The sequence below is a fragment of the Trachemys scripta genome, chromosome 2 (assembly GCF_013100865.1).
Source record: "Trachemys scripta elegans isolate TJP31775 chromosome 2, CAS_Tse_1.0, whole genome shotgun sequence".
In the NCBI taxonomy this organism is placed as follows: Eukaryota; Metazoa; Chordata; order Testudines; family Emydidae; genus Trachemys; species Trachemys scripta.
The window spans coordinates 219,728,565-219,754,164 of NC_048299.1; the positions used below are offsets into that span (position 1 = coordinate 219,728,565).

The following is a 25,600-nucleotide window of genomic DNA, read 5'->3' on the forward strand; positions in this document are numbered from 1 at the left end:
ACTTAAACTTCCTAAAAAATACATTCTTTTAGGCAGAGACTAAACCTGGAAATCTTGACTGTAGCAGTTGCTGTTGTATCCACTGCATTAGTGTGTTGTGGTGTTTTTGTTTTTAAAGTTTGAATTATTTAGATCATTTAGAAGAATTCTTTACAATGTGTGGGGCCTTTTATTGATTACTCTTCATGAAAGTTAGTCATGAAATCTACAGTTAGAATGCTTTCAGCAATATGTTTGAACTTGCTGATTTTTAGGTGAAGACAACCACCATTTTGTTCTTGCTTCCCTGTTTACTACTACTTGTCTGCCTGTTCCTTTCCCCCCGGGGGAATTCTAGCTGTTGTCAGCAGACACGTTTCAGAACTCAGTGAGTTCACTGCTTGAGTCATGAGGTGGAGCTTCTGAGGCAGCACGTCTTCTAACTGACACTCTGAACCCTGAACCTTGCATGCTGACTCTCTCTGCCAATAATGAAACAACAAAAACCTTTGAACGCTGAACTTGAGGTGTCTTTCAACTTGATGAGCTTTCCTTTCCATCACCCACCTCCTTCAACCATCCCTTTACCCCCGGCTCCTTTAAGCTGATAACATTCTAGCTATCAGAAAGAAGGAAAGATGCGGTTAAAACCTCCCATACTCCATATGGCCAAGAAAAGGGAAAGGGAGGTATGGCAAATAGTGGATCTTGCAGCAAAATGGAGCAGCAGCCTGTGGCATAGCTCAAACTGAAAATCTTCATTAAAACTACATAAATGAATAACAAAATTAATACATGTATATTAGTTCAACAAACCTTCATTTTCTGCATTCTTTTCAATGCATTTCATGCTATTATAAAAGTTTTGGTTTTGTTTTTTTCCCCCCCCCCCAGAATGCCGGAGTGTACTTGCCACAGAATATGGGTGAAATCTTGGCTCCATTGAAGTCAGTGGAAGCTTTGCCATTGACTTCATCGGGGCCAGGATTTCACCCTTTATGTCTTGTGTCTTAGAGTATATTGAACTTTGATTATGCTTACAGTATATTGGCTTTCTTAATGTAAGAAATCTTATCATTGAAGTAAATTACTAAAGAAAAATCTGTGGGTGATAGCATTTGGGCAAATACTTTTCTTTCTTGAAGCATCGCTCTTAATTTTCATTCTTGTTCAAACTCAGGAGAGATACTTTCAATCACTTGACTACCTGGTTAGAAGATGCTCGCCAGCATTCCAATTCCAACATGGTCATTATGCTTATTGGAAATAAAAGGTAAAAATAATCCTTTATGAAATAGAAGCTAATGAGTATGCAGGTAATAAAGCTCTATGACCTGCTTGTTTAGGTAATAGTTCTCCTCTGATATTTGTGATTCTTTGTAATCAACGTGCTAATTTTAGATAATTTTTAATCTTTAATGAACATAAAGATTTTTTCAGTGGACAAAAAAAAACGCTTTTCTAAATAGCCTGGATGTAATAACTTCATATATGGATGAGCTATATGCACTCCTGCTCTGGCTAGATCATTCAGAAGTAATTTTAATTTAAAAAGACAAAGTCCAGTAATTTGTTTAGGTTTAGTTTTTGATACTGTTTATTAATTTTCTGAGCTTATTTGCGTTTTTCTGTTTCTAATACTATTTGAAATGTAAATTTTTGCATGTGTATGCCAGAGTGGTTACAGTTTTTCCCTAAATTTGACAAAAATATGTGCCTTTTCCTGAAAGAATGGTGAGGAGGGGGAGAAAAAGCATTTTTATATATAAAACTCATACTATGCAATTCACTTCATAAGCACATTTATTCTGCAAAAATTAAAAAGACACGCACACTGTCCAAAATGGAAAGTGTGTTCAGTAAGTGAAACTAAAGTAGATCTGGTTACACTTTTAAAAAACATGCACATTTCTATAAGCTAGTTGGAAAAATAAAAATGTTTGCAACAAACTGATACAGTAACTGATTATCTAGACCTGTTTTTCTTGTGTCTGGCCTTAGATGCGATATCCTACTTGCATTTTCAACACCTAGCCTATTGATTTTCAGCCAAAGCAATTCAAATGTGCTAAAAATGCTCTCTTGATTCTGAAATGGTTGAACAGGAACGTAGATCTTTAGAAAAATGATAATTATTAAATCATCACGCATCTTGAGTTTTCTACCATTTTGATTCAGCGAACTGTGACAACATATTAGCAAACAGTTTTTTTGGTAAAAATCTGGAACTTCAATTTCAAATACTAAAGGAGAAGATAAAAGTTCAGGATTTAAGTGATCTGTTAGCTATATTACAGCTCCCTTTTCCTGGTCTGAGATCAACCTATCTCCATGCCTGAGCAATTCTACAAAGGTGTCAGTTGTAATGGTGATTTGTGTAATGTGGATACCTGTCCACTCAATTGAACTGACTACAAGCTCATTTCACAATCTGGCTGCTTCATCTAATATTTTTCTATGAAATCTTATTTCCATGTAAAATTAACTTTTAATGTTCTCTGAAGTCAAGTAATTGTGAAAGCTGCCTAAAAGTTTTATATTGCATATAATTTGGAAAAAGGACTGTATGGCTAATTGACAATTTTCCATTAGCCAGTGAAATTGATTGAGTAGTCAAACTGGCAAAAGCTAACTTTTCTGAATGAAATGTACAAACTACATCTATTTTACTTAAATGAGTGGTCACACATTCTTCTGGTCATGTGAGCTAAAATATAGCAGAGGAGGAAATAGCATATCTTGTGGCAAATTAGATCTGCATTGCGTGTATGTGAGATATAGATACCACATCAGTTTGCATAATATAACTTCTCTTTGTCCAGCCATGTTAGAAGAAAGACAAGCGATGATAAATGTGGCAGGCTACAATTTCGTTCACTTAATTTCTGGGAGTACCTGGCAATAAATTGTACAGTGCAGGTCCATCCTCACTTTCTTAATAATTTCCACGTAATCCCCAACCTTGTCCCAGCCATCCCATTGCTGCGACCCTGCTTCCGTCACCTCATATAAGATGAAATGGAGGTTATAAAAGATCAGCTCCCGGCTGTTCAAGTCATTAGGAGCCCCAAAACCCCCTTTCTCAGGTCCCGTAAGGGATGCTTTCCTTCAAATCCTTTTTCCAGTCCATTTTATCCTATAACCATATCCCTTGCATACCAAAGATCTGCACTAAACATCTGCCATGACTTTTATGTACTGTGTTGCAATTTTACACCATAAATCCCCTGCTCTACCTCATTGGGTCCCAGACCTGCTGGTGGGGAAGGCAAAGGAAAACATCCTGTCCCAGCCAGTCTGGCAGTGAGGAAAAAATTCATTCCCAACCCCCAAAGAAAAGGGTGACTATTGTAATCCCCACAGCGGGTCAGGAGAAAAACACCTGATCCTTTTGCATAGTTGTGGATGGGTACTACAAGCTCAATCCTGGTAAAAAGTGCTTCTCTGGAGCTGCTTGTGGTATAAATAACCCCCATATACACTCATCTCGTCAGCAGGAAAACCAGTGACCCAGCACTGACCTGGCCCCAGCTGCTTCCTGCCCATCCATGTAAACTTTCCTCCTCCTTCCCACCCATTGTAGGGGGAATCCCTTAAAGGGGCAGCATCCCTTTTCCACCAACCAGCAAGATAAAGACCTCTTGCATGAAGGCTACCGTGAGCACGTTTTCCCAAACTGCTAGGGGACTCATCTGTTTTTGTTTTTCTGCTGCTAAGATATACTGCATATTTTGAATATATTCTTTTGCAGTTATGCTAATATGTTTTCTATAACACATAACTGGGAGTGTGATGATCCATTAGTCTGCGTGCCATAATCATTAATATCACACTTAGAACTCCTATTGCTTAAACATAATCTGTTAATGTACAGATATCTCATAACTTTGTTACTTTACAATGTAGTGAGATTTTTTTTAAATGCCTTTAAAAAGCTACAATCCTAAAGCAAAAGAAGCAGTAATCTTCAAGAAACAACCTTTCTAATTTTTCTTTAGATTTCACTAGGCTTTAAAGGAAAAAATACACCCAGCTGAAATGTATATACTACAAGAGTGGTTTTATTTCTTGAATTCTGGTAATGGGGAAGATTACTTAAATTATGTAAGTATCCCTAACACCATAATCCAAGATACTGCTTAAATTTATGTTTCATTGTAAATGTTTGATAAAGTATATGCAAATAATATAGTTAGAATAAGACTGTACAGTACAAACTGCATTGTTATATCTGCACAGTAACAAAGCATCAAAACAATACAGGTCCCATCAAAAGAAGAAATAATGGCAAACCATTATAGCTGTACTATTCTGACAAGACCATATACTTTTAAATCACTGGAATGGGTGGGTAGGGATAGGGTTGCAACCTGGGGTACCAGAAGATATAGATTAGACTTTACTTCCAAAAAAAAGTTGAGAAATAGTGGGTTTGAGAAATAATTCACCCCTTGGCTTACTCCAGTTTTAAACTGGTGCAACTGCATTGAAATTAATGGAGGGGTTGTACTAGTTTAAAACTGGCATAACACTGTTGTGGGTTAATCTTATATTATAGTGGCTGAGACTTAATATCCAGCATTTCTTTTCTTTACCCCTCTCTCCTCCCCAGTCCTCAGGTTTTAGGAAGTGTGCCTTTACTTTAGTCTTTCAAAAAAAGGGAATAAGTAGACTTTTGGGGAGTAACTCTGACATCTCCTCTAGGAAGATTAATTGGAAACAAAGAAGCCTTAACTCATTGAGTTAAGAAGACAAAGTACAGGAGAATTTTCAGTTTTTATAATTATTTTTATAATGATGCACACACGCAAACACGGGTGCGTGTGGGTGGGTATGTAATATCAAGGCAGCAACCTTTTCTATCAGATATTTGCATGAATATTTGAAATGGTTACTTAAATTTAGAACTTTGTTCTGCATATGTGTTTTAACACCTTAATTGAAAGGACATTTTAAAATATCCTACAAATTCTAGACCACTTTTCAAACTTGCAGATCTCAACTGACAGACAGACACTGCATGCACATATTTGCTCAAGCCTCAGTCATTATCAGGGCAGGTATTCCAGGACTTCCAGAACAAACATCCTGCTAACTTGCCCCAAACTTTGAGTCAAATGTTTAATATGAAATTAATTTTTTTTTAATAAGTCATATTCATTATATAGTATCTCTTAGTATCTTTATAAATGCAGCTATAGTCTTAGTACATGTACTTAGCCAAAGTATACAGTCAAAATTGTTATATTCACACAAGACAGTCAAAATACCAGATACCTGTTTTGTGTTGCAAAATATAAGTGCAGTGGGCGGGATTAAAAAGTAAATATGTAAATAAAATACTATATAGATACTTTACTCTTGTATGCATTGTGTTCATCAGAATTGTCATTATAAAGTCAATATGGCACTAATGTTATCCGTGACTGACCACTACAAGATCTTATCTTTTTAAATGGGTGTTCAGTTTACAGTTAGCTATTTCACTTGGAACACTGTTTGCAAACATATTTTACATGCACAGTTAAGGTACAACTTTTTAAAAGTGTAATCCCTCCTGTCCAAAATGAAGGTAAGCAGCCTAGACACGAAATAAATATATCACTCTGCACAGTAACAAAATTTGAGTTCTTAAGAATGAAATAGCCACAGCTATTAAAATTACCTTATGTAACTCACAAGATGTGATGTCATTTTTTTAGTTGTCCAATCCGAGTACGCTATTTCCTAACCTATAATAATACATTTTCACCTAGACTTCTTAGGAAGTAGAAAACGAGTAGTTTTGTGTATGTCACTCAAGTTCACCTGTCTGTTGTAAAGGAGTGTTTATGGGTATGCAACTTCAAGACCAAAAATTAGGTTTTGTAAGAAACAAGGTTTAATGCAACGTAGAATCATTTAGAAGAAATGTTTCTCTTTATGATTTGTAATAAGTTTTTTGTCTGAATATAAGCTTTCTTTTGTTGCATTTCAATCCCCACATGCGAATGTTGTGTTATTGCATGTGAACCCCAGAAAATGAAGCTGACTGGTCCCTTTTTATTTCACAGAAAGTCTATTTATATAAATACATGCTTTTTACCAGTTTAGATTTCTGGAGGGTGGATCAATTGATGCTACATTTCAGAGGAGAGATACTTGCCTCTAACAATAGTTATCTGAAGTTAATGTCTATGCATGCATACTCCCCTAGATTTTCCTTCTGGAAGCTGGTTCATTAAGGTTCATGCTATGTCTGGGTCAAAAATAACTTCACTTCAAACAGATATGGTATGACTATCCCTTATGGTTCTACTGCTGCATATCTGACATGAGGTAAAGATTCTAACTAATAGATGTGAATAGTTCCCTGGATGGGAAGCACATGAAAGCCATGTGAGGTATGTCTCTAAGGAAACTGCTTTTGGAGTCTTTTTACTTGTACAGGTAAGTAACTCTGTCTCTTGTTTGGTCATCTTAGTGACTTAGAATCTAGAAGAGAAGTGAAAAAAGAAGAAGGTGAAGCATTTGCACGAGAGCATGGACTTATTTTTATGGAGACATCTGCCAAAACTGCTTCTAATGTCGAGGAGGTAACTGCATTTAAAATTGTTCTTGATAACATTTAATTAAAACAGTTAGTTTTAAGCTTTTAATCTTTTAACATGCTTTCCCGCTGCTTTATACTGAAAGTTTTTTTTAATCTCATTTTACTCTCCCTTTTAGAAATAAGACTTGAACCTTACTCTTCATTTTTCTATTTTGTTTTTTTAAAATATTCTGAGATGATATTCAGTAAAATGTAGTGGACACATCAGACTGAGTAGATTGCTGTGTTTAACTTCCCTGCTATACTACCTTTCTACAATAATTTACAGATATTTATCAGTTTAAGAAAGCTAAGATGTACATTTACAGCATTTCAAATATAGTGTCAAAATACTGTGCCTCTTCCTTGAGTTTTTGTTAGCAAAAATCATGGGTCACCCGATGAAATTAATAGGCAGAAGGTTTAATACAAAGCAGAGGAAGTACTTTTTCCACACAACTCACAGCTAGTCTTTGGAACTCATTGCCATGGGATGTAGTGATGGCCAAGATTATAATTGGGTTAAAAAAAGAACTGGATAAGTTCATGGAGGATAGATCCATCAATGGGTATTAGCCAAGATGGTCAGGAATGACCCTAAACCTCTGATTATCAGAATCTGGGAGTGGAAGCTAGGAATGGATCACTCTATACTTGTCCTGATCAGTATGCTCCTCCTGAAGCTCTGATATAGGCCATTATTGGAGACAGGATATTGGGCAAGATGGACTGTGCTCAGACTCTTCTGTTCTAGTATGTATTTGACTGTTTAGTCTGATTTTGGTACTTTTCATATTGTGTTCACTTTTGATAGTGGATTTGTTGCCCATTAGCTGTCTGATGTCAAAAGGAAAAACAAGGTAAAATTACTTCTCGTAGAGGGAAGCTGGAAATAGAACCCACAGCCTTCTTACTCCCAGTTGAGGCGTAGGGCTTTCATGTGCTGCAATCATAAGTAGTACAGTCCTGTCTAGGGAAGTTTGAATACAAGCTTCCTAAACTACGTAAGATAAAATTCTCTCTGCCTGCTGGAGGGATCCATACCTTATATGAGTCAAGCTCACATCTAGAGTCACTAAACAAGATCCTACTTATATTTTCCCAGATTGGTCAATGTTTCCTATGGTCTAAGGCACATGTATTCACCAAAATAAAGTTTAAATTTACTGAAACTTTCACAATGGTGCAAATTCAATGCCTGTGAAATTTCAGGTGAATTTGGTTTCACAGTGGCAAAATTGGGGTGGAAGTGTGAGGGTGAGGGTTAAATCAGGTTTATAAGTGAAGACTTGCTTCAGCTTTAACTAAGCCGGCATGTCTTCATAATATGCAGATATAGAAGATGTGCATCCCAAGATAAACAAATTTTGTAATGTATTTACCTCACCAGTGGCAAGAATTTTTGAAAATGGGGAGGCCCTAGAAGAATGTGGGGGAAGCAGTGTCACACTGATATTCTTCTTCACCCCCACATAAACCCCTCAAAAGAATTTTGGGGTAGTGAGCCTGATGATAATCATCCAGGAAATCCGTTTTCAGTTGCTAGTAACATAATGGAAGAAATATTGAGATCAGTAAGGCTCTAGCGGATAATGGTACCATGAACAATAAATAGCATGCATTCATAAAATAGACATCATCTCACTTTTTTAAACAGAATTAGGCTATTAATGCTCCCTAGTGAATTTAGTAGGGCTTTCGATTAATCGCAGTTCTCACGTGATTAACTCAAAAAAATTGTGATTAATCGCAGTTTTAATCGTACTGTTAATAGAATACAATTGAAATTTATTAAAGATTTTGGATGTTTTTCTACATTTTGACATATATTGTATTCTGTGTTGTAACTGAAATCAAAGTATATACAACTTTTTATTACAAATATTTGCACTGTAAAAATGCTAAACAAAAGAAATTGTATTTTTCAATTCACCTCATACAAGTACCATAATGCAATCTTTGTCATGAAAGTGCAACTAACAAATGTAGATTTTTTTTGTGTGTGTTAAATAACTGCACTCAAAACCAAAACAATGTAAAACTTCAGAGCCTACAAGTCCACTCAGTCCTACTTCTTAGTCAGCCAATCGCTAAGACAAACAACAAGTTTGTTTACATTTTCAGGAGATAATGCTGCCCTCTTCTTATTTACAATGTCACCAAGAAAGTCAGAACAGGCATTTGCATGGCACTTTTGTAGCTGGCATTGCAATGTATTTACGTGCCAGATATGCTAAACATTTGTATGTCCCTTCATGCTTCAGCCACCATTCCAGAGGACATGCTTCCATGCTGATGATGCTCATTAAAAAAGTGTTAATTAAATTAACTACACCTTGTATTCTGTGTGGTAATTGAAATCAATATATTTGAAAACGTAGAAAACATCCAAAAATATTTAAATAAATGGTATTTTGTTATTGTCTGTCAGTGCGATTAATCGCGATTAATGTTTTTAATCGCTTGACACCCCTAGAATTTAGTAAATGGTCTCAAAAATCGTACCAGAAATATTTTCATTGTGACTTGCATGTGAGCAAGAATACATAGAATGAAAACTATCTGAAGGGCAAATTATTATAGTTGTTAGCTGTAATGTATCAAATTGAGAGGAGGAATCTAGTGGGGTATCAGAGTTGGGCCCAATCTTTATTGATGGACTCAGTCAACCCCTGGGGGGAGGGACTGCACAAGAAACTCAGTGAGCTCCCAATTATCCTTCTGTGGGTCAAAAATGGAGAAGGAGAGGTGCCAAGGAGTGAGCACACCCTTCCCTCATTCCATTCCCTTACCACAACCACATCTGGTAGATTATGGTTCCTTCCACTTATAGATACTCTAGAAGAGTGAGTATCTCCATCTCTCTATCTTAATGTTTTGCAGTGTTGCACCTCACTATAGCATCTGAATGCCTTCCACATAAATAGATTGGCAATAGCAAAGTCTCTAGAGGACTTTGTGGACTCCTTTGCAGATGTCCTTCTGAGTTCTGAAATTTCTGTGTGGGCCAGGATGTCTGTCTTCTGGGGTCAGGAGGAACAGGGTTATAATTAGGGCTGTCTATTAATCGCAGTTAACTCACGCAATTAACTCAAAAAAATGCAATTAAAAAAATTAATCGTAACTAACTGCAGTTTTAATCGCACTGTTAAACAATAGAATACCAATTGAAATGTATTAAATATTTTTGGATGTAATTGAAATCAATATATTTGAAAATGTAGAAAACACAGAATACAAAGTGTACAGTGCTAACTTTATCATTTTTAGAGTGCAAATATTTGTAATAAAAATAATAGAAACAAAAGAAATGGTATTTTTCAATTCACCTAATACAAGTACCATAGTGCACTCTCTTTATCGTGAAAGTGCAACTTACAAATGTGGATTTATTTATTTATTTATGGTTACGTAACTGCACTCAAACAAAACGATATAAATCTTTAGCATCTACAAGTCCACTCGGTCCTACTTCTTGTTCAGCCAGTCACTAAGACAAACAAGTTTGTTTATATTTGAGAGACAATGCTGCCGGCTTCTTATTTACAATGTCACCTGAAAGTAAGAACAGGCATTCACATGGCACTTTTGTAGCCATTGAAAGCTATTTACGTGCCAGATATGCTAAACATTAGTGTGCCCCTTCATGCTTCTGCCACCATTCCAGAGGCCATGCTTCCATGCTGCTGATGCTCATTTAAAAAAAATGTGTTAATTAAATTTGTGACTGAACTCCTTGGGGGAGAATAGTATGTCTCCTGCTCTGTTTTACCTGCAGTCTGCCATATATTTCATGACTTTGCACATGTTCATTATAAGAACACTTTCACTGCAGATTTGACAAAACGCAAAGGTGATACCAATGTGAAATTTCTAAAGATAGCTACAGCACTCGACCTAGAGTTTAAGAATTTGAAGTGCCTTCCAAAATCTGAGAAGGATGAGGTGGAGCATGCTTTCCGAAGTTTTATAAGAGCAACACTCCAGTGTGGAAACTACAGAACCCAAACCACCAAAAAAGAAAATCAACCTTTTGCTGGTGGCATCTGACTCAGATGATGAAAGTGAACATGCATTGGTCTTCATTGCTTTGGATCGTTATCAAGCAGAGCCCCTTATTAGCATGGATGCACGTCCTTTGGAATGATGATAGAAGCATGAAGGGACATATGAATCTTTAATGCATCTAGCATGTAAATATTTTGTGATGCTGCCTACAACAGTGCCATGTGAACACCTGTTCTCACTCTCAGGTGATGTAAACACGAAGTGGACAGCATTATCTCCTGCAAATGTACACAAACTTGTTTGTGCGATTGGCTGACTAAGAAGTAGGACTGAGTGGACTTGTAGGCTCTGAAGTTTTACATTGTTTTGGTTTTGAGTCCAGTTATTTAACAAAAAAAAAAATCTACATTTGTAAGTTGCACTTCCATGACAAAGAGATTGGACTATGGTACTTGTATGAGGTGAATTGAAAAATACTGTTTCTTTTGTTTATCATTTTTACAGTGCAAATATTTGTAATAAAAAAACATACACTGATTTCAATTACAACACAGAATACAATATATGTCAAAATATAGAAATACATCCAAAATCTTTAATAAATTTCAAGTGGTAGGACTGAGTGGACTTGTAGGCTGTAAAATTTTACATTGTGTTTTTTTTAATGCAGGTTTTTTTGGTACGTAATTCTGCATTTGTAAGTTCAACTTTCATGATAGAGATTATATTACAGGACTTTTATGAGTTGAATTGAAAAATACTATTTCTTTTTTTATAGCCCAAATATTTGTAATCAAAAATAAATATAAAGTGAGCACTGTACACTTTGTGTTCTGTGTTGTGATTGAAATCCATATATTTGAAAATTTAAAAGCATCCAAAAATATTTAAATAAGTAGTATTCTGTTATTGTTTAACAGTGATTAATCGCGATTAATTTTTTTAATCGCTTGACACTCCTAGTTATAATAGGAAAGCTTTATGAAACAGGAAGGCTTTGCAGAGTTTCCTAAAGGAGGTAAAGAGCACTTTTTTAATTATCTTTTCAGGCAGTACTAAATTAAGAGGTGGCATGAACAGGAAATAATCAAAAGGATCTAGAGAAGTTAAAACTGTAAGCAGGAAATAATGAGCTTTGGCTTATAACACAAGATAATGGATATGTGGAAAATGAGGGAAAAGCACGATGAGAAAGCACGATGAGATCGTGAACACAAGTAAAATTAGATTGTACGTTGAAAGATGGGCAGGCAGTGGTGTTTTGAGCTACATAGGCAAAAGGTGTCACATTATGAAGAAGTGAGGTGAATAATGGCTTTCCATAAAACATTGTTGAGGCTGCACTTATCTGCATTCAATTCTGGATACCAGTCAGTAACAAAAAGATGTCAAGAAATTGAAGGGTGTCCAAAAAGGTGTTGTTTCTGGCCTGGAGGGATTAATTTATGAGGAAGGAATTGTAAAGAACTAGAGGGACAAGGTCTTGCAAGCCCTCTTTACTCAGAGCTCCCATTGACTTCAGTTGACTTCACAGCTAAAAGGTGGTGAAATGTTAGTTTACGTGTAGTTGAAGATGATGAGATGAAACGAAGCAAAAGTCATGTGGGCCAGATATCAGGAATGTTTATCTTAATGGTGACTTATAGATTATTTTTCCAAGGGGAATAGTGGAAACATCATTGCTTGAAAAATAAATTTGGACTATAAAATAAATGCCTTGGTATATGTACTGTTCGGAACAGTTCTGCATTGACAGGGAGATGGACATGATGACCTAACAGATTTTCCATATTTAACTTCAAGTGTCTGGATTGTTACAGTAACATCTAATTTCCAAATTGACACTTATTTGATGTGAGTTAAAACAGATTTACACTACCCTTTCCACTTTTTATGTCTGTCAGAGACTTGGTTCAATAGTCATTTTGACAAAGATATGTTTTTACCTAATTAACCATAACTATGCCAAGAGCTATTGTAGCCCCTACGGAGGTGGGTCACCACCTTTTCCACATAGGTGGCCCCCTGCCTTCTATCCCTTCCCATTTAGCAATATGGAAAGAACAGGGTGGTTGCAACCTCTTAGTTGGAAACCCTGATCTTAGTGCTGTAAGTATCCAGAAAAAACCCACAAGCCATGTATTTATGTAGCTAATATCTATATGAATGATGCAATTTAAAAAATATTTTTAAAGCAGCATGAGAACCTGCCAGCCCACTAGACCCTTTTTTGTGTCCCAGTTTGTGGCAGCTTTTTGCATTTTAAACTTATCATATATTTTACAGACCTTAGCTCAATTTAAAAGACAAAAAGCATTTAAAAGCTGAGGGACGAAGGCACAAAAAGTGTCCTAGGAAGCTGGCAAGAGGGATTGGGAGATGCTTATGCTATTTTATAATGGCAGGTATTTACACAGGTATGGAAATGCACAGTTAGTCCACTATACTAATGCACTAATTGTTCTTTGTCTAGTTATAGAGCCAGGGAGTTTTCTTTTAAAAAAAGAAAGAAATTTACACTAATGCCACATTAAGGTCATACAGTTGAATGTTAAAATATAATGTGAATCCTTAACTTTTCCTTCCTCACACATGCATTACAACTGGATCTTTCAATTCTTGATCACGTTACCTTAGATATGTATTGTGATCTTTGATAGTGTGTGTGCACATCTATATAATGCACATGTACAAAGGGGTAAAATTTAACTTCAACCTATATATTTCTTGAGTGTGCACTGTACAGCCATAATCTTGAATTAGCATGGCATTATGCATTTAATAGGTGACATAAAAACATTCTGGATAAAGGGAGCACCAGGTTGAGTTGTTGGTGTTAGCTGTAAGCAGTAGTAGTCTCATTTTAATGGGAAGCAGCATGGTCCAGTAGACTAGGACTCTGGTTATATTTCCTGGTCTGCTACTGACCTGCTGGGTGATCTTGGGCAAGTTGCTTCACCTCTCTGTGCTTCGGTTTCCTCATATGTAAAAAGGAGATAATGCTTTACCCTGCTTTGAAACTCTTTGAGAGCTATAGATGAAGTATTTTATAAGAACTAAATATCCTCTCTTTTTAAAAGGTGAAGTAACAAATTCCTCCTATCATCTAATGGAGAGAGAAATATTTAGTCCTGAACATATTGAGTCTCTCACACCAACTGAACCTTGAACTTTCAAGAGACTGGGTCTCTGCTCCCAAGAGTGTTGGTTAGTGCACTGGGCAATCCCAAGTACGTTCTGTCTCATGCCATTGTCTTTTCATGTTAGCATGATCAGGTGGTGAGGAAGAAGGGGGACAAAGTTAGCAGAGCCCAAGAAGGGATAGAGTTTTACAGCAGTTATTGACATATTGAATGGAGCAATGGTATCTGCAAATGAGGGATCAGCAGAGCCATGAGGGAGGAATGGATGGTTCAGTGGTCTAGTAACACGTACAAAATCTAGGTCGGGGTCGGCAACATTCGGCACACGGCTCGCCAGGGTAAGCACCCTGGCGGGCCAGGCCAGTTTTATTTACCTGCCGATGCGGCAGGTTTGGCCGATCGCGGCCCCCACTGGCCGCGGTTCGCCATCCTGGGCCAATGGGGGCGGCGAGAAGCCGCAGCCAGCACATCGCTCGCCCATGCCGCTTCTCGCCGCCCCCATTGGCCCGGTCGGCCAAACCTGCCGCATCAGCAGGTAAATAAAACTGGCCCGGCCCGCCAGGATGCTTACCCTGGCGAGCCGCATGCCAAACGTTGCCAACGCCTGATCTAGGTTGTTAGTTTGAACACAACCCAATTAATTAATGTCCCAAAGCTGCTACTATCTTACTACTGCATGGTGGCTACTGTGAAACAAATTAGTGGTCAGTACTTCCTGTTAAGGTCATCACAAGAATTGCAATTGCGACCTACTGGTAGAGTACACTTGTGGACAGTGCAGGGAGAGAGAGCATGGTCATGGGGACTGAACTGCCTTTCACTCTGGTGAAGTATACTGGGAAAGAGTTGACGCACATTGACAGGGTGAAATAGGGAAGTTTATTGAAGAGTTGTCTATGCTGGTCATATTTTGTGGGTACTTCTGGCTCCAGAGCTGCTGCTCCAACTGTCTTCACAAGTACTAAATTCAACTTTAGAAAACTATGGAGATGTCAGGTTCTAGGTTCCATTATTTTATGAGACAATAAAGGGACTGTTCATCCTAAGCTAGTACCCTTCTTCCTTCCTTCCTTCCCTCCCTCCAAGTTAAATATGAGTGAGTTACTACTGATGGGCAAGATGAGAGTAACATTTGATACTGATAGATGGAATATATTCCTCCTAGAGTAGGTAGGGGAGTTGGAGATAAACTATGAGGAACCCAGTGTCCAGTGGAAATAGACTTTAAGGGCAAAGTGGTTTGTCAATATGGATATTGAAGTCTCTCAAGGTAAAGGATTGTCTCTCTCTTGGGGGTATTAAGGAGTTGTTTAAGGGAAAGAGAGAGACCTTGAGTTCCAAGCTGGGTCAGTCAAATATAACTCTAGCTTTTCAGAGGTGGTTTTGTATCAGTAACGTCTTATTAGTGGATTAGTTGTCTAGGATCAAGTGTCATGGTAGGTCTGCATTGTAGTCTTAGCCTGCACTCCTCCATGTATTTGCGCAAACCTTCCTTCTGTCTACACATGCAACTTTCAGGTATGTGCTCATTTGTGCTTTCAACCCAGGCTTGCTTTCATGGCTGGGGGTATGGTTTAAGCCTAAACTGCACTTTAGCTTTGGCCAGAATGCGCCTGCTTTGCAGTGAGAATGCAGGCAAGTGCCAGTCCTCCAGTGCCCTTCATACTGTTTCCCCTCCCCCAAGGGCTCAGGCAAGTTCTCCTGCAACTGACAATTGACTGGAAAGAATCCTAGACTATCTCAACACAGAGAACCATTGCATATGCCCCCAGACACACACAACCAAGTGTAGAAACAGTAAGGACACAGAAACACGGAGATGGCTTTGCTGTGGGAATGCTCATACTCAGGCTGGGCTAACCCAAGTACTCAGATCTTGGCACCAATCACCTGGGTAATTATCAGATTGATAGTGGAGAACTGACTGGTCACATGATGCTGGATCGTCTTGTTTCCAGCTCTTAAATTGCACTAAAGGAAGCTTAAAAAAAAAAAAAAACCTTACTCTTTTCTAATATTAATTATCCATGTAAGTAATTAGTGTAGCTTCCACAAGGATAATATCTGATAACAGATGGGATGGAAGGTGGCCCTAGAAACTCTCCATTAAGAAATGATGCATATTATTTAAAAAGGGGGGGAAATTGACAACCCCTGAACAAGACTAAACTGCTCTCAGAAATGAGTCTTTCTCCAAAGTAAACTTATTTTTTAAAAGCACACTATGTTGGACTTTGCCAGTTAAGCTTGCTTGGTTTGGTGATATTAAAGTTTAAAAGACATATCCTCAGAGAGTAATAAACAGCTGTTAAACATCTTGATTTGGCTAGCAGAGATTCTAGTTAATATAACTTGCAGAACCTCATAGCTAGACATACTAAATTCACTTTTTACAGAATAGGGGACACTTAAGATTTGTAGTGACAATGCATAGACATGTTCACTGACAAGTTATCTCGGTTTCTAAGATGAAGATCTATTTGGCTTCACTTCTGCTTCCAAGCATACCCTTTTGTTTGTTCTAGAATGCTTGTATGACAATCTGTGCTCAATTGCATCTTATTATTTAATGGTGGAAAATAAGAATGAAACTTTAATTCCAGGAGTTGGCTGAATAGAGATAAATACCATATTTGACATTTATTTCTGGGTGACTAAAATTCTGACTTATTTTTAAATTTTCTTGATTATTTATTCTCAAATTGTATAGCACATTACCTAAACATTTTTGACCGTATTTCAGATTGTTGACCCGGTCAGCTGAAAATTTGAATTAACAATTGATACCTTTAATGTGGCCACCAGATGGCAGCATGTTACATGAACAGAAAACAGGTTGATGTATTTCAGTTTTAAGCAAAGGAAGAGTTTGATTCCTTTTATTGCTGTATTTCTGTTTAATTTTTCCACTACTTTTGTGTTCATGAAGCTTCAAAAATCAGCAGTGATTGATTCATCTATAGGCTTTTCTGTAGCTCTCTTCTTAGCATCTGAAACACTCACAAACACTATGCAGGATTTATCCTTGCCATCAACTTCTAGGGTAGAGAGGTGATATTATCTCCACTTTTACAAATTGCAAAACCAAGCCACTGTTTTAAGTGACTTGTCCAATGTGTCTCTCAACCTGCAGCAAAGTTAGGAATAGAATCCAGATTTCCTGAGTCCCAGTCAGTGCCTTAACTTCAAGATCTCTCAGTGAATGGATTCTTCTTTATTTGTGGACTTGTGAAGTATTAAGACAGCTGCAGGCAAGCTATTCACTTACTCTAGATCTTAACTCCCACTAGTAATAAGCAGAGCAAGTTCATTCTTCCTGCTTGTTAGTGGTAGGGTCCAGTGAGCAAAGGCTCCCTGTCTTGCTTGTGTGGTAGACAGAGTGTAGATACTTATTGCACTTGATATCCTAGATGATTATTAAGGTGAGTTGGATTGTTGGAAATATTGATCTCACATTGCTTATCCAGTAAACACTCCTGTGTGTTTGCTTTAAGGGAATCGGAAGGTCAATGTGCTCCATAAATTCATGAAATATCATGGTTTTTTTATTATTTATTTATTTTTACCCCCAGATAGTTTTCCAATACAGACTGACCTAACACCGTTCAAATAATCTCACTGATGACTTTATGCTTAATTATGAAGATGAAAAACTGAGGCTTAAACTTGCACATGGAGATCTCTGGTTGTAATTATTTTTTGTAATAGTTGTGGGACATTTTAGTCAAATGGAGGTCACATAAATACATGAAATTTCAAATTATATATTAAATGTTCCACATAGTACAATCAGCATATAAATGACTTTTGGTAGAAAGTCAGTTATGCTGAGTTCACCCACTTTCCCTTGCTAATTAGGGCACTACAGAATACTGAAATTGGTATTGGTATAAAGAGCTCTTAATGTGAGTCAACTAAAATTTTTAGTTAGTTTTCTTAAGACTCATATTTTTAAGTCTACCTATGGTTTGAACCATGGGCTGACTTAAAGTATGAATGTCTAGGAAACTAACTGAAAATTGTAGGTTTCTTTATTTTATTTATTTTTTAGTGGTAGATATGAAGTGTTTCACTTCCATAGCTGACTAGTTCTTTCAGAATCAGTGCCAGTGAAGAACATTTTAAAAAGTAAACTTATCAAGTATTGTTATAGTACATGGAAAAAACAACTTTTTTCAAATCAGGATTAAAGTTAATATATAACTTCATAAAAGTGGTTATTTCCCAATGCAGTAGGCTAATGTACAAGGTATTACCACTAATAGTTGGTGCTGCAGAACCACCAGTGCCAAGTGGTTAATCTGTTACTTAATTTTTTCTAAAGATAACCAGTTGAATTAGAATATTTTTATTACTTTTTCCTACCATTGTTAATCACACACGGTTGTAGGCCTCAGTTCAGCAAGTGTGTGCCTAACGTGAAGCACATGAGTAGTCACATTGAAGTCAAAAGGACTACTCACATTCTTAATGTTAGGCACATGCTTAAGTACCTTGCTGAGTAGGAGCCCTGGTTATGATCCGGATTGCAAGGTCACTGAACAAAAATGTTTTATATTTGATTATTTCATATGAGTGACAAAGTACTCCTAAACAGTTATCTGCTGAATGTTACGTTTGAAATGCCTGTATTTTCTTTAGAGAGACTTACCACTGTATTTTGTAACTTTTATGCTCATAAATTACAACGCAGTTTTCTTTGTCTAAAATAAACTAAGCCCTTGGAACTTAATTTTGATAGATTACCTTTTATTTTAATAGAATTAACGGTAAGAGGTAGGCATGCTCAGATAGAGACTTCTAGGACTAGTCATCTTGTATGTTCCAATTGTTAAGTGCTTGTTTACATAAAGTTATCATAACACATTTTCAGGACTTCATGATTCTGTTTAATGTTCTAGTTTAATGGGAACAAGTGAATATCCGCATAAGAGCTTCCAGCTGTGTGAATTTCTCAAGCTTTGACCATTGTTTTCAATTAGTCCAGTGTATGAGGCCATTGCAATAATTGGTCCGTTATCAGAAACAAAGATAAGTTTCTTCTTTATATTGAAAACTTCAATTTCTGAGGAATGTGAATCAATTCATAGTTGGCTGAAAGCCAGTTTCTTCTCCTCAACTCTAACACACGTTTGAAAAACGTACTCTCTTCCTAAGTGCCTTGTGAATCTGCAATGATTAATTCTTCTCATTATTTTGCTGCAAATTCTCATGACCCTCTGTGATGATTCGATCACCCACTTAGAGTTTATGCATATTCATATCTTTCCGCTCCTGCTGCAGTCGTTCAAGTCTCCTTCACTGGCTGTGGTGTGTGCTTGGTGCAGTAATTGAGCTGCAGTAGATTGATTACTCTGGGGAGCTGTAAGGCCTTTAAAGGTGAAAACATATCAGTCCTGTTAATTAGGAAACAAAGCTCTGGTGGCAAGTTCAGCAGTCAAATGCTTCCAGTGTAGAAATAAGGAAAGGTATGATTTGTTCCTCTCCATGAACCCTGTTTACTTTTTTATATTTGAATTAGATCCACATCAGCTGTGGTTGGCTTGTGCAGAAGATAGAATCACTTTTATGATTGTACAGCGATGGTGTTTCAATCTGAAGAGAATTTGATTTGTAATATTGATTGTAGATATTATCTATTGTCAATCAAACCTTAAATTATACATTGTCTTTCAGGAGTTACTTGCCTTATAAAGCTAAATAGGGCAAGAGTACATTTTGTATCTCAATACTAATTCTAATCTTTCTCCAGTAACGCCCTTTCATTTGACTAATGTGTTAGTTTTGACCTTAACTGTAGTATAGCTAAGTCATTACTTTGAATTCAAAGATACGTTTTCTGAAGACAGTATAAAAAGCCCAGGTTTTTGGCTTTTTAATATTCAGATGACTGCCTATAGCCTCCCAAGTACAAGATTAATTAAGAGAAAAAACTTAAAATTGGATGAATGTTAAATGATAGTATAAGGTTTTGTACAACAGGCAGAAAGCGTCCTTACAACATATTGTAAGCACCTTGTAGTTTTACATTGCTAAGCACTCTAATCTAGAGTGGAATATTACAAATATATTAAGGGTGGGAGAGCCATCTGTCACATTATCTGTCCATAAGGGTCAGAAATAAATTATTTAAGGGCTATATATATATATATATTTTTTAAACCACTTTTCTCAGTAATTATTGGACGTCAGATTTTGGGCTACATATGCTACTACAAAAAACACTGTTTTTGTAAGCTGTGTGTGATACATGCTATTTCGGATGGGTAATGGACATGATCTTCATTAGGGCTGTCTATTAATCGCAATTAACTCAAAAATTAATCGCAATAAAAAAATTAATTGCGATTAATCGCAGTTTTAATCGTACTGTTAATAGAATACCAATTGAAATTTATTAAAGATTTTGCATGTTTTTCTACATTTTCATAAACGTATTCTGTGTTGTAATTGAAATAAAGGTATACGTTATTGTTTATTACAAATATTTGTAAAAATGATATAGTATTTTTCATTTCACCTCATGCAGTCTACTGTAGTGCAGTCTCTTTGTTGTGAAAATGTAACTTACAAATTTAGATTTTTTTTGTTACATAACTGCACTCAAAAACCAAACAATGTAAAACTTCAGAGCCTATAAGTCCACTCAGTCCTACTTCTTGTTCAACCAATCGCTAAAACAAACAAGTTTATTTCCATTTACAGGAGGTAATGCTGCCTGCTTCTTATTTACAATGTCACCAGAAAGTGAAAACAGGCATTTGCATGGCACGTTGTAGCCGGCATTTCAAGATATTTACGTGCCAGCTATGCTAAACATTTGTTTGCCCCTTCATGCTTTGGTCACCATTCCTGAGGACATGCTTCCATGCTGATAATGCTCGTTAAAAAAATGTGTTAATTAAATTTGTGACTGAACTCCTTGGGGGAGAATTGCTCTGTTTTACCTGCATTCTGCCATATATTTCATGTTATTGCAGTCTCTGATGATGACCCAGCACATGTTGTTCGTTTTAAGAACACTTTCACTGCAGATTTGACAAAACACAAAGAGGGTACCAATGTGAGATTTCTAAAAATAGCTACAGTACTCGACCCAAGGTTTAAGAATCTGAGGGATGAGGTGTGGAGCATGCTTTCAGAAGTCTTTAAAGAGCAACATTCCAATGCTGACCCCGAACTACCAAAAAAGAAAATCAACCTTCTGCTGGTGGTATCCGACTCAGATAATGAAAATGAACATGCATCAGTCCGCACTACTTTGGATTGTTATCGAGCAGAACCCATCATCAGCATGGACACATCATCTGGAATGGTGATTGAAGCAGGAAGGGACATACAAATCTTCAGCGCATCTGGCACGTAAATATCTTGCAACGCCGGCTACAATAGGGCCAAGAGAACGCCTATTCTCATTTTCAGATAACATTGTAAACAAGAATGGGCAGCATTATCTCCTGCAAATGTAAACAAACCTGTTTGTCTGAGCAATTGGCTGAACAAGAAGTAGGACTGAGTGGACTTGCATGCTCTAAAATTTTACATTTTTATTTTTGAATGCAGTTTTTTTTGTACATAATTCTACATTTGTAAATTCAACTTTCATGATCGAGATTGCACTACAGTACTTGTATTAGGTGGATTGAAAAATACTATTTCTTTGGTTTTTTTTAATAGTGTAAATACCTGTAATCCAAAATAAATAAAAAGTGAGCACTGTACACTTTGTGTTCTGTGTTGTAATTGAAATCACTATATTTGAAAATGTAGAAAACATCCAAAAAAAATTAAATAAGTGGTATTCTATTATTGTTTAACAGTGAGATTAATCACGATTAATTTTTTTAATCACTTGACAACCCAGATCTTCATACCTTATTGAGGTCTGTGGTAAAACTCCCACTGAATTTAGTGGGAGCAGAATTTGACCTTTCATGTGAGTATTGGGTTCTATAGAGTAACTTGTTATGTCCATATATGTTTTTTGTCTCATTAGTATGATCTAATTTTATATTGTTTCCATTTCAGGCATTTATTAATACAGCAAAAGAAATCTATGAGAAAATCCAGGAAGGAGTCTTTGATATTAATAATGAGGTAACATTTATAGTATTCTGATAGCATGCTCTAGTGAGTTACTTTATTTTTTTTTTTAAAAGCACAAAATTACAAGACCTTGGATCGCTTTTTGTAATACGTGTATTACAGTATTCTGCACACACTGCAGTAAAACATTTGTACATCCTGTTTTTACAGATTCACTTACTTTTGTGATGAAAACAGATTAGAATTAAGTGGCCCTATCCATTCATGAAGCATCACAAAATCATATAAATCCCCAAAAGAGAGAAGAAAATCCACTTTCATTCACTTCCCCATATGGTATCATCTGCTTTCAAAGATAATTTTCCACTATGTAAATGGGGAGACCATGTTAATATGCCAGATGTACTACATGAGCTGTCCAGTGTGGAAGCGCTGGTGTGGGAGCATATTGTAGTAAAATCTCATTCCGTGGGCAAATTAGTGATTGGAAAAATAAGGGAGAGATGTCATTTGATTTGTAAAAATCTTACAAAATCATAATTTCAATAATGTTGCCCTCTGTGGCATATCATGGGGACTTGCTGCCCTCCCAGCTCCAGGTCCTCTGATTTGTGGAAAGTTTGATAGTACAGTGTCGTCAGAAATAGGTCAAGTTGTCTATCATTCGAAAGCCATTTCTCCCATGAAAACAATGGTACCACCATGACAAACCTAGAACAATTTATGTTGATATATATTCGAGAAAATGTTTAAAAATAATTTTTTTTATTAATTCTATGTTAACATAGGGATGCATTGCTCACATAAAAGACAGTTAGTCTTGACATGTAGGACTGAACACATTTATTCTTCAAAGTCATCATCAGTGTTGTTTCCATCTAGGACATCACTGCTAGACACAGATCACACTGATCATCATCCACATTACACTTGCACATCTCTGTACAAGGCAGGCTGCTGGCCAAACACTTGCAGCGTGATGAGCATCTGGTCTTTTACACAAGCATTTGATTAGCTGAAGAATTGATTCATGAGCATGTGGTATTTCACACATAACTGGTTTGACTAGTCCATTGTCCAAGACCCATCCAGGAGCAATAGGGAGAGTAGTTTTGGCTGTGCTCAGTTATCCATTGGCCATTCTATTACTTGATAATTTGCTCTCTTCATAGCAGGTATAAATACACCCTTGGTCAATTTGTCTGCTTCTTGGAAAACATTCACCAACATAATTCTGCAAGGTGTCCTAATGTTGGTCTTCAAATGGTAAACTTGGTACACGAACACCTCCAGTCCATTTATGACCTCACCAGTGACTGCCTCAGCCATTCTGAGCACCTTCACAATGAGGAGAGAGTCTTCAGAGGCTGAATCAAATGCCTTTCAGTAAGAGAATTTCCTCTTTCCAGCCAACCTTCCAGTAGTGTCACATCTTGAAAGAGCATGGAAGCCTGGCAGTGTGGTAAGTGATAGGCACATATCTGAGGGTATACAACAATTTTATTCCCCAGCAGCAGGCACAAAAACAGAATCTTGCGGAGTCTTGGGTAGAGTCTCTCAGTGAGCACTAGAACATCTGTCTTGTGCAGAAATCTGGAACTTAGTAGTGTCTCTCTATGGTATCTTGCATGCCATCAATAATTTTAGTGTCACCTTTCTCATGGGAACTACAAAGAAGCTCCACTGAACAGCACAAGGTAGCAACTTCATTGTGACATCTGATGACAAAATTTGTTGAATAATTCTTCACATGCTGGAGCATTTTTCTGCAAGGTATTCGATTAACTCATCCTTCATGTGAGTGTGAGACAGTAGCTTCTTCATTGTGACAGTGGAGATGTTTGTGGAGTCACAGATTTTGTACAAGGCAGTGCAATACCTTGAAGTCTCTTCTTTCTAGTAATATTTTCAATTGACTCCTCTGCAAATGTGTCAAACATGAGGTGGACTTCATCATAGGTACAGTATTTTCTTTGTAGCCCCATAATGAGGTGTTCAGCCAAATCTCAGCAGGTACTAACAGTTTCTGGTTTATCTAGAGCTTGTACCTCAACCATACCATCTATGAATCTGAAAGGTTTCTGCTGGCATAAGCTGACAGTCGCATTGTCAGTAGATGCTGGCTTAGGAAGGCCATGCAAAACGTTTGTTTATTTGCTTTTCACCTGGTGCACATGCATTGTTCTGTGACCTTAGAACATCCATCATGCTACCACAGAGAACTCGTACTTTCCAAAGTCTGACATAGATCAACATCTTGCTACAATCTGGACATGACCTGGAGATGAGCAAACAATGACCTGTCTGTAGTTAGCTCTGTAATAGTCCCTGCCATCATTACTCTGACTTTCTTTGCATTCAAGCACAGTTTCAGTCTGTTCTCCTTGTTTGGAGCCCATAGATTGACAGAGCCTTGGATAATTCTTCGGGGTTTAAAGGCCACATACAAGTCATGACCCAAAGTATCCATTCAACTGAAATCTTGGATATGTCTGAGGAAGTCATCCTAGCCATGCTTAATGTGTCATTTGAAATTTGATGGAACTCTGGGGTTGTCAGGAAAAAACTGGGAAAGAGTAACTGGAAGCTGTTATGCCCACCAGCCTCCCCAACCCCCCAATTATTTTCATTGCTCTATTTTCACATTCCAGTGCTTCATCTGAACCAAGTGCATAGAAGCACCTCTGAAGCACCTGGCATTGGCCACTGTCAGAAGACAGGGTTAGATGGACCTTTGGTCTGATGCAGTATGGCCGTTCTTATGTTCTTAAGGGTATTGGTGACCTTTTAACATCCCAGTTTCCTTTTCAAAATTCCTCCCATAAGTCAAAGTCAGACTTTTTTCTACACTTTTTATTTCAGCAAGGTACCAAGGACATCACCACAGAATAGTTGGTTAGATCAAAGCAAAAAAGTATTTCACAACATCTTGGAGTGCTGCAAGGTGAACATTCTAATGAGAAGTCCTGAGATATTGAATAGAGCAGCAAAGATTCAATCATCTACATGTATTGCCGCACCATCCCAAAAGTTGGCTTTGTCATCAGTTCAACTTCATTGAATTGCTTCATCTGTTCTGTGATGATGATGCAGCTCTCCATTGTGCTCAATAGATCATTATGAGCAGAATGTGCACTGGATTTGTGGAACTGGTCTTACAAGTCCTGTACCCTTTAGGAAATGAATTCAAACACATCAGTATGCTTTTCAAAGAAGACATGTAGGTAGCATTTTTGAAGGGCAACAAGCATTTGGGTGTGTGCTTCCATAGCGCGTCACATCATTTTCCTTGCAAAAATTTGGTTTACAGTACTATATCTGTTCAAAATCCCCCCTCCCCCCCAGATCTCAGGAATATCAGTGCCGCCATCAAAGGATCCAATTATATGTATCACTGTAAAGAATATGTACTATTCACCAGGACATAGACTCCACCATCCTCAAAGATCATCACAGGACATTATTTGCTGTTGAACAGGCCTTTAAATGTCCATGTCTAGTGTCCTGACACATTTGATTCAGTTATGCGGATATATTTGTTCATGTGTTCCAGCTACATAAAGAATGTTACCTCCTAGGCCCACTGATTGCTCAGTTATGATTGGCAGGATGCATACATGGGTCTTTTTCTCTGGTCCCATTTGTAATGTCGTATTAAAGGCTGACCATGTTGGAGAATGTATCTTTCTCCTGAAATGTTGTGGTATGCTGTCCTGGGTTTCCAACTCATTTGAGAGTGCGTGTTCTCTCTCTTCAGCTGAAGCCGTACTCAATGATTTTTTGCCTCTGAAGTGCATCTGACTTTAGCACAAACAAGTAAGGTCAAGGTTAGTGAATGTAGAAAACTCTACTA

The 25,600-nt window shown here is 37.2% G+C and overlaps 1 protein-coding gene across 1 annotated transcript in view; it reads left to right on the forward strand.

Annotated features, from left to right (window-relative positions):
* Window positions 1-25,600, forward strand: part of RAB2A (RAB2A, member RAS oncogene family) — an 85,905-nt gene that overhangs the window by 47,335 nt on the left and 12,970 nt on the right. The window contains exons 5-7 of the mRNA XM_034762985.1: window positions 1,160-1,252; window positions 6,443-6,554; window positions 21,730-21,798. Of these exons, the coding sequence (XP_034618876.1) occupies window positions 1,160-1,252; window positions 6,443-6,554; window positions 21,730-21,798 (274 nt within the window). The remainder of the gene's footprint in view (window positions 1-1,159; window positions 1,253-6,442; window positions 6,555-21,729; window positions 21,799-25,600) is intronic.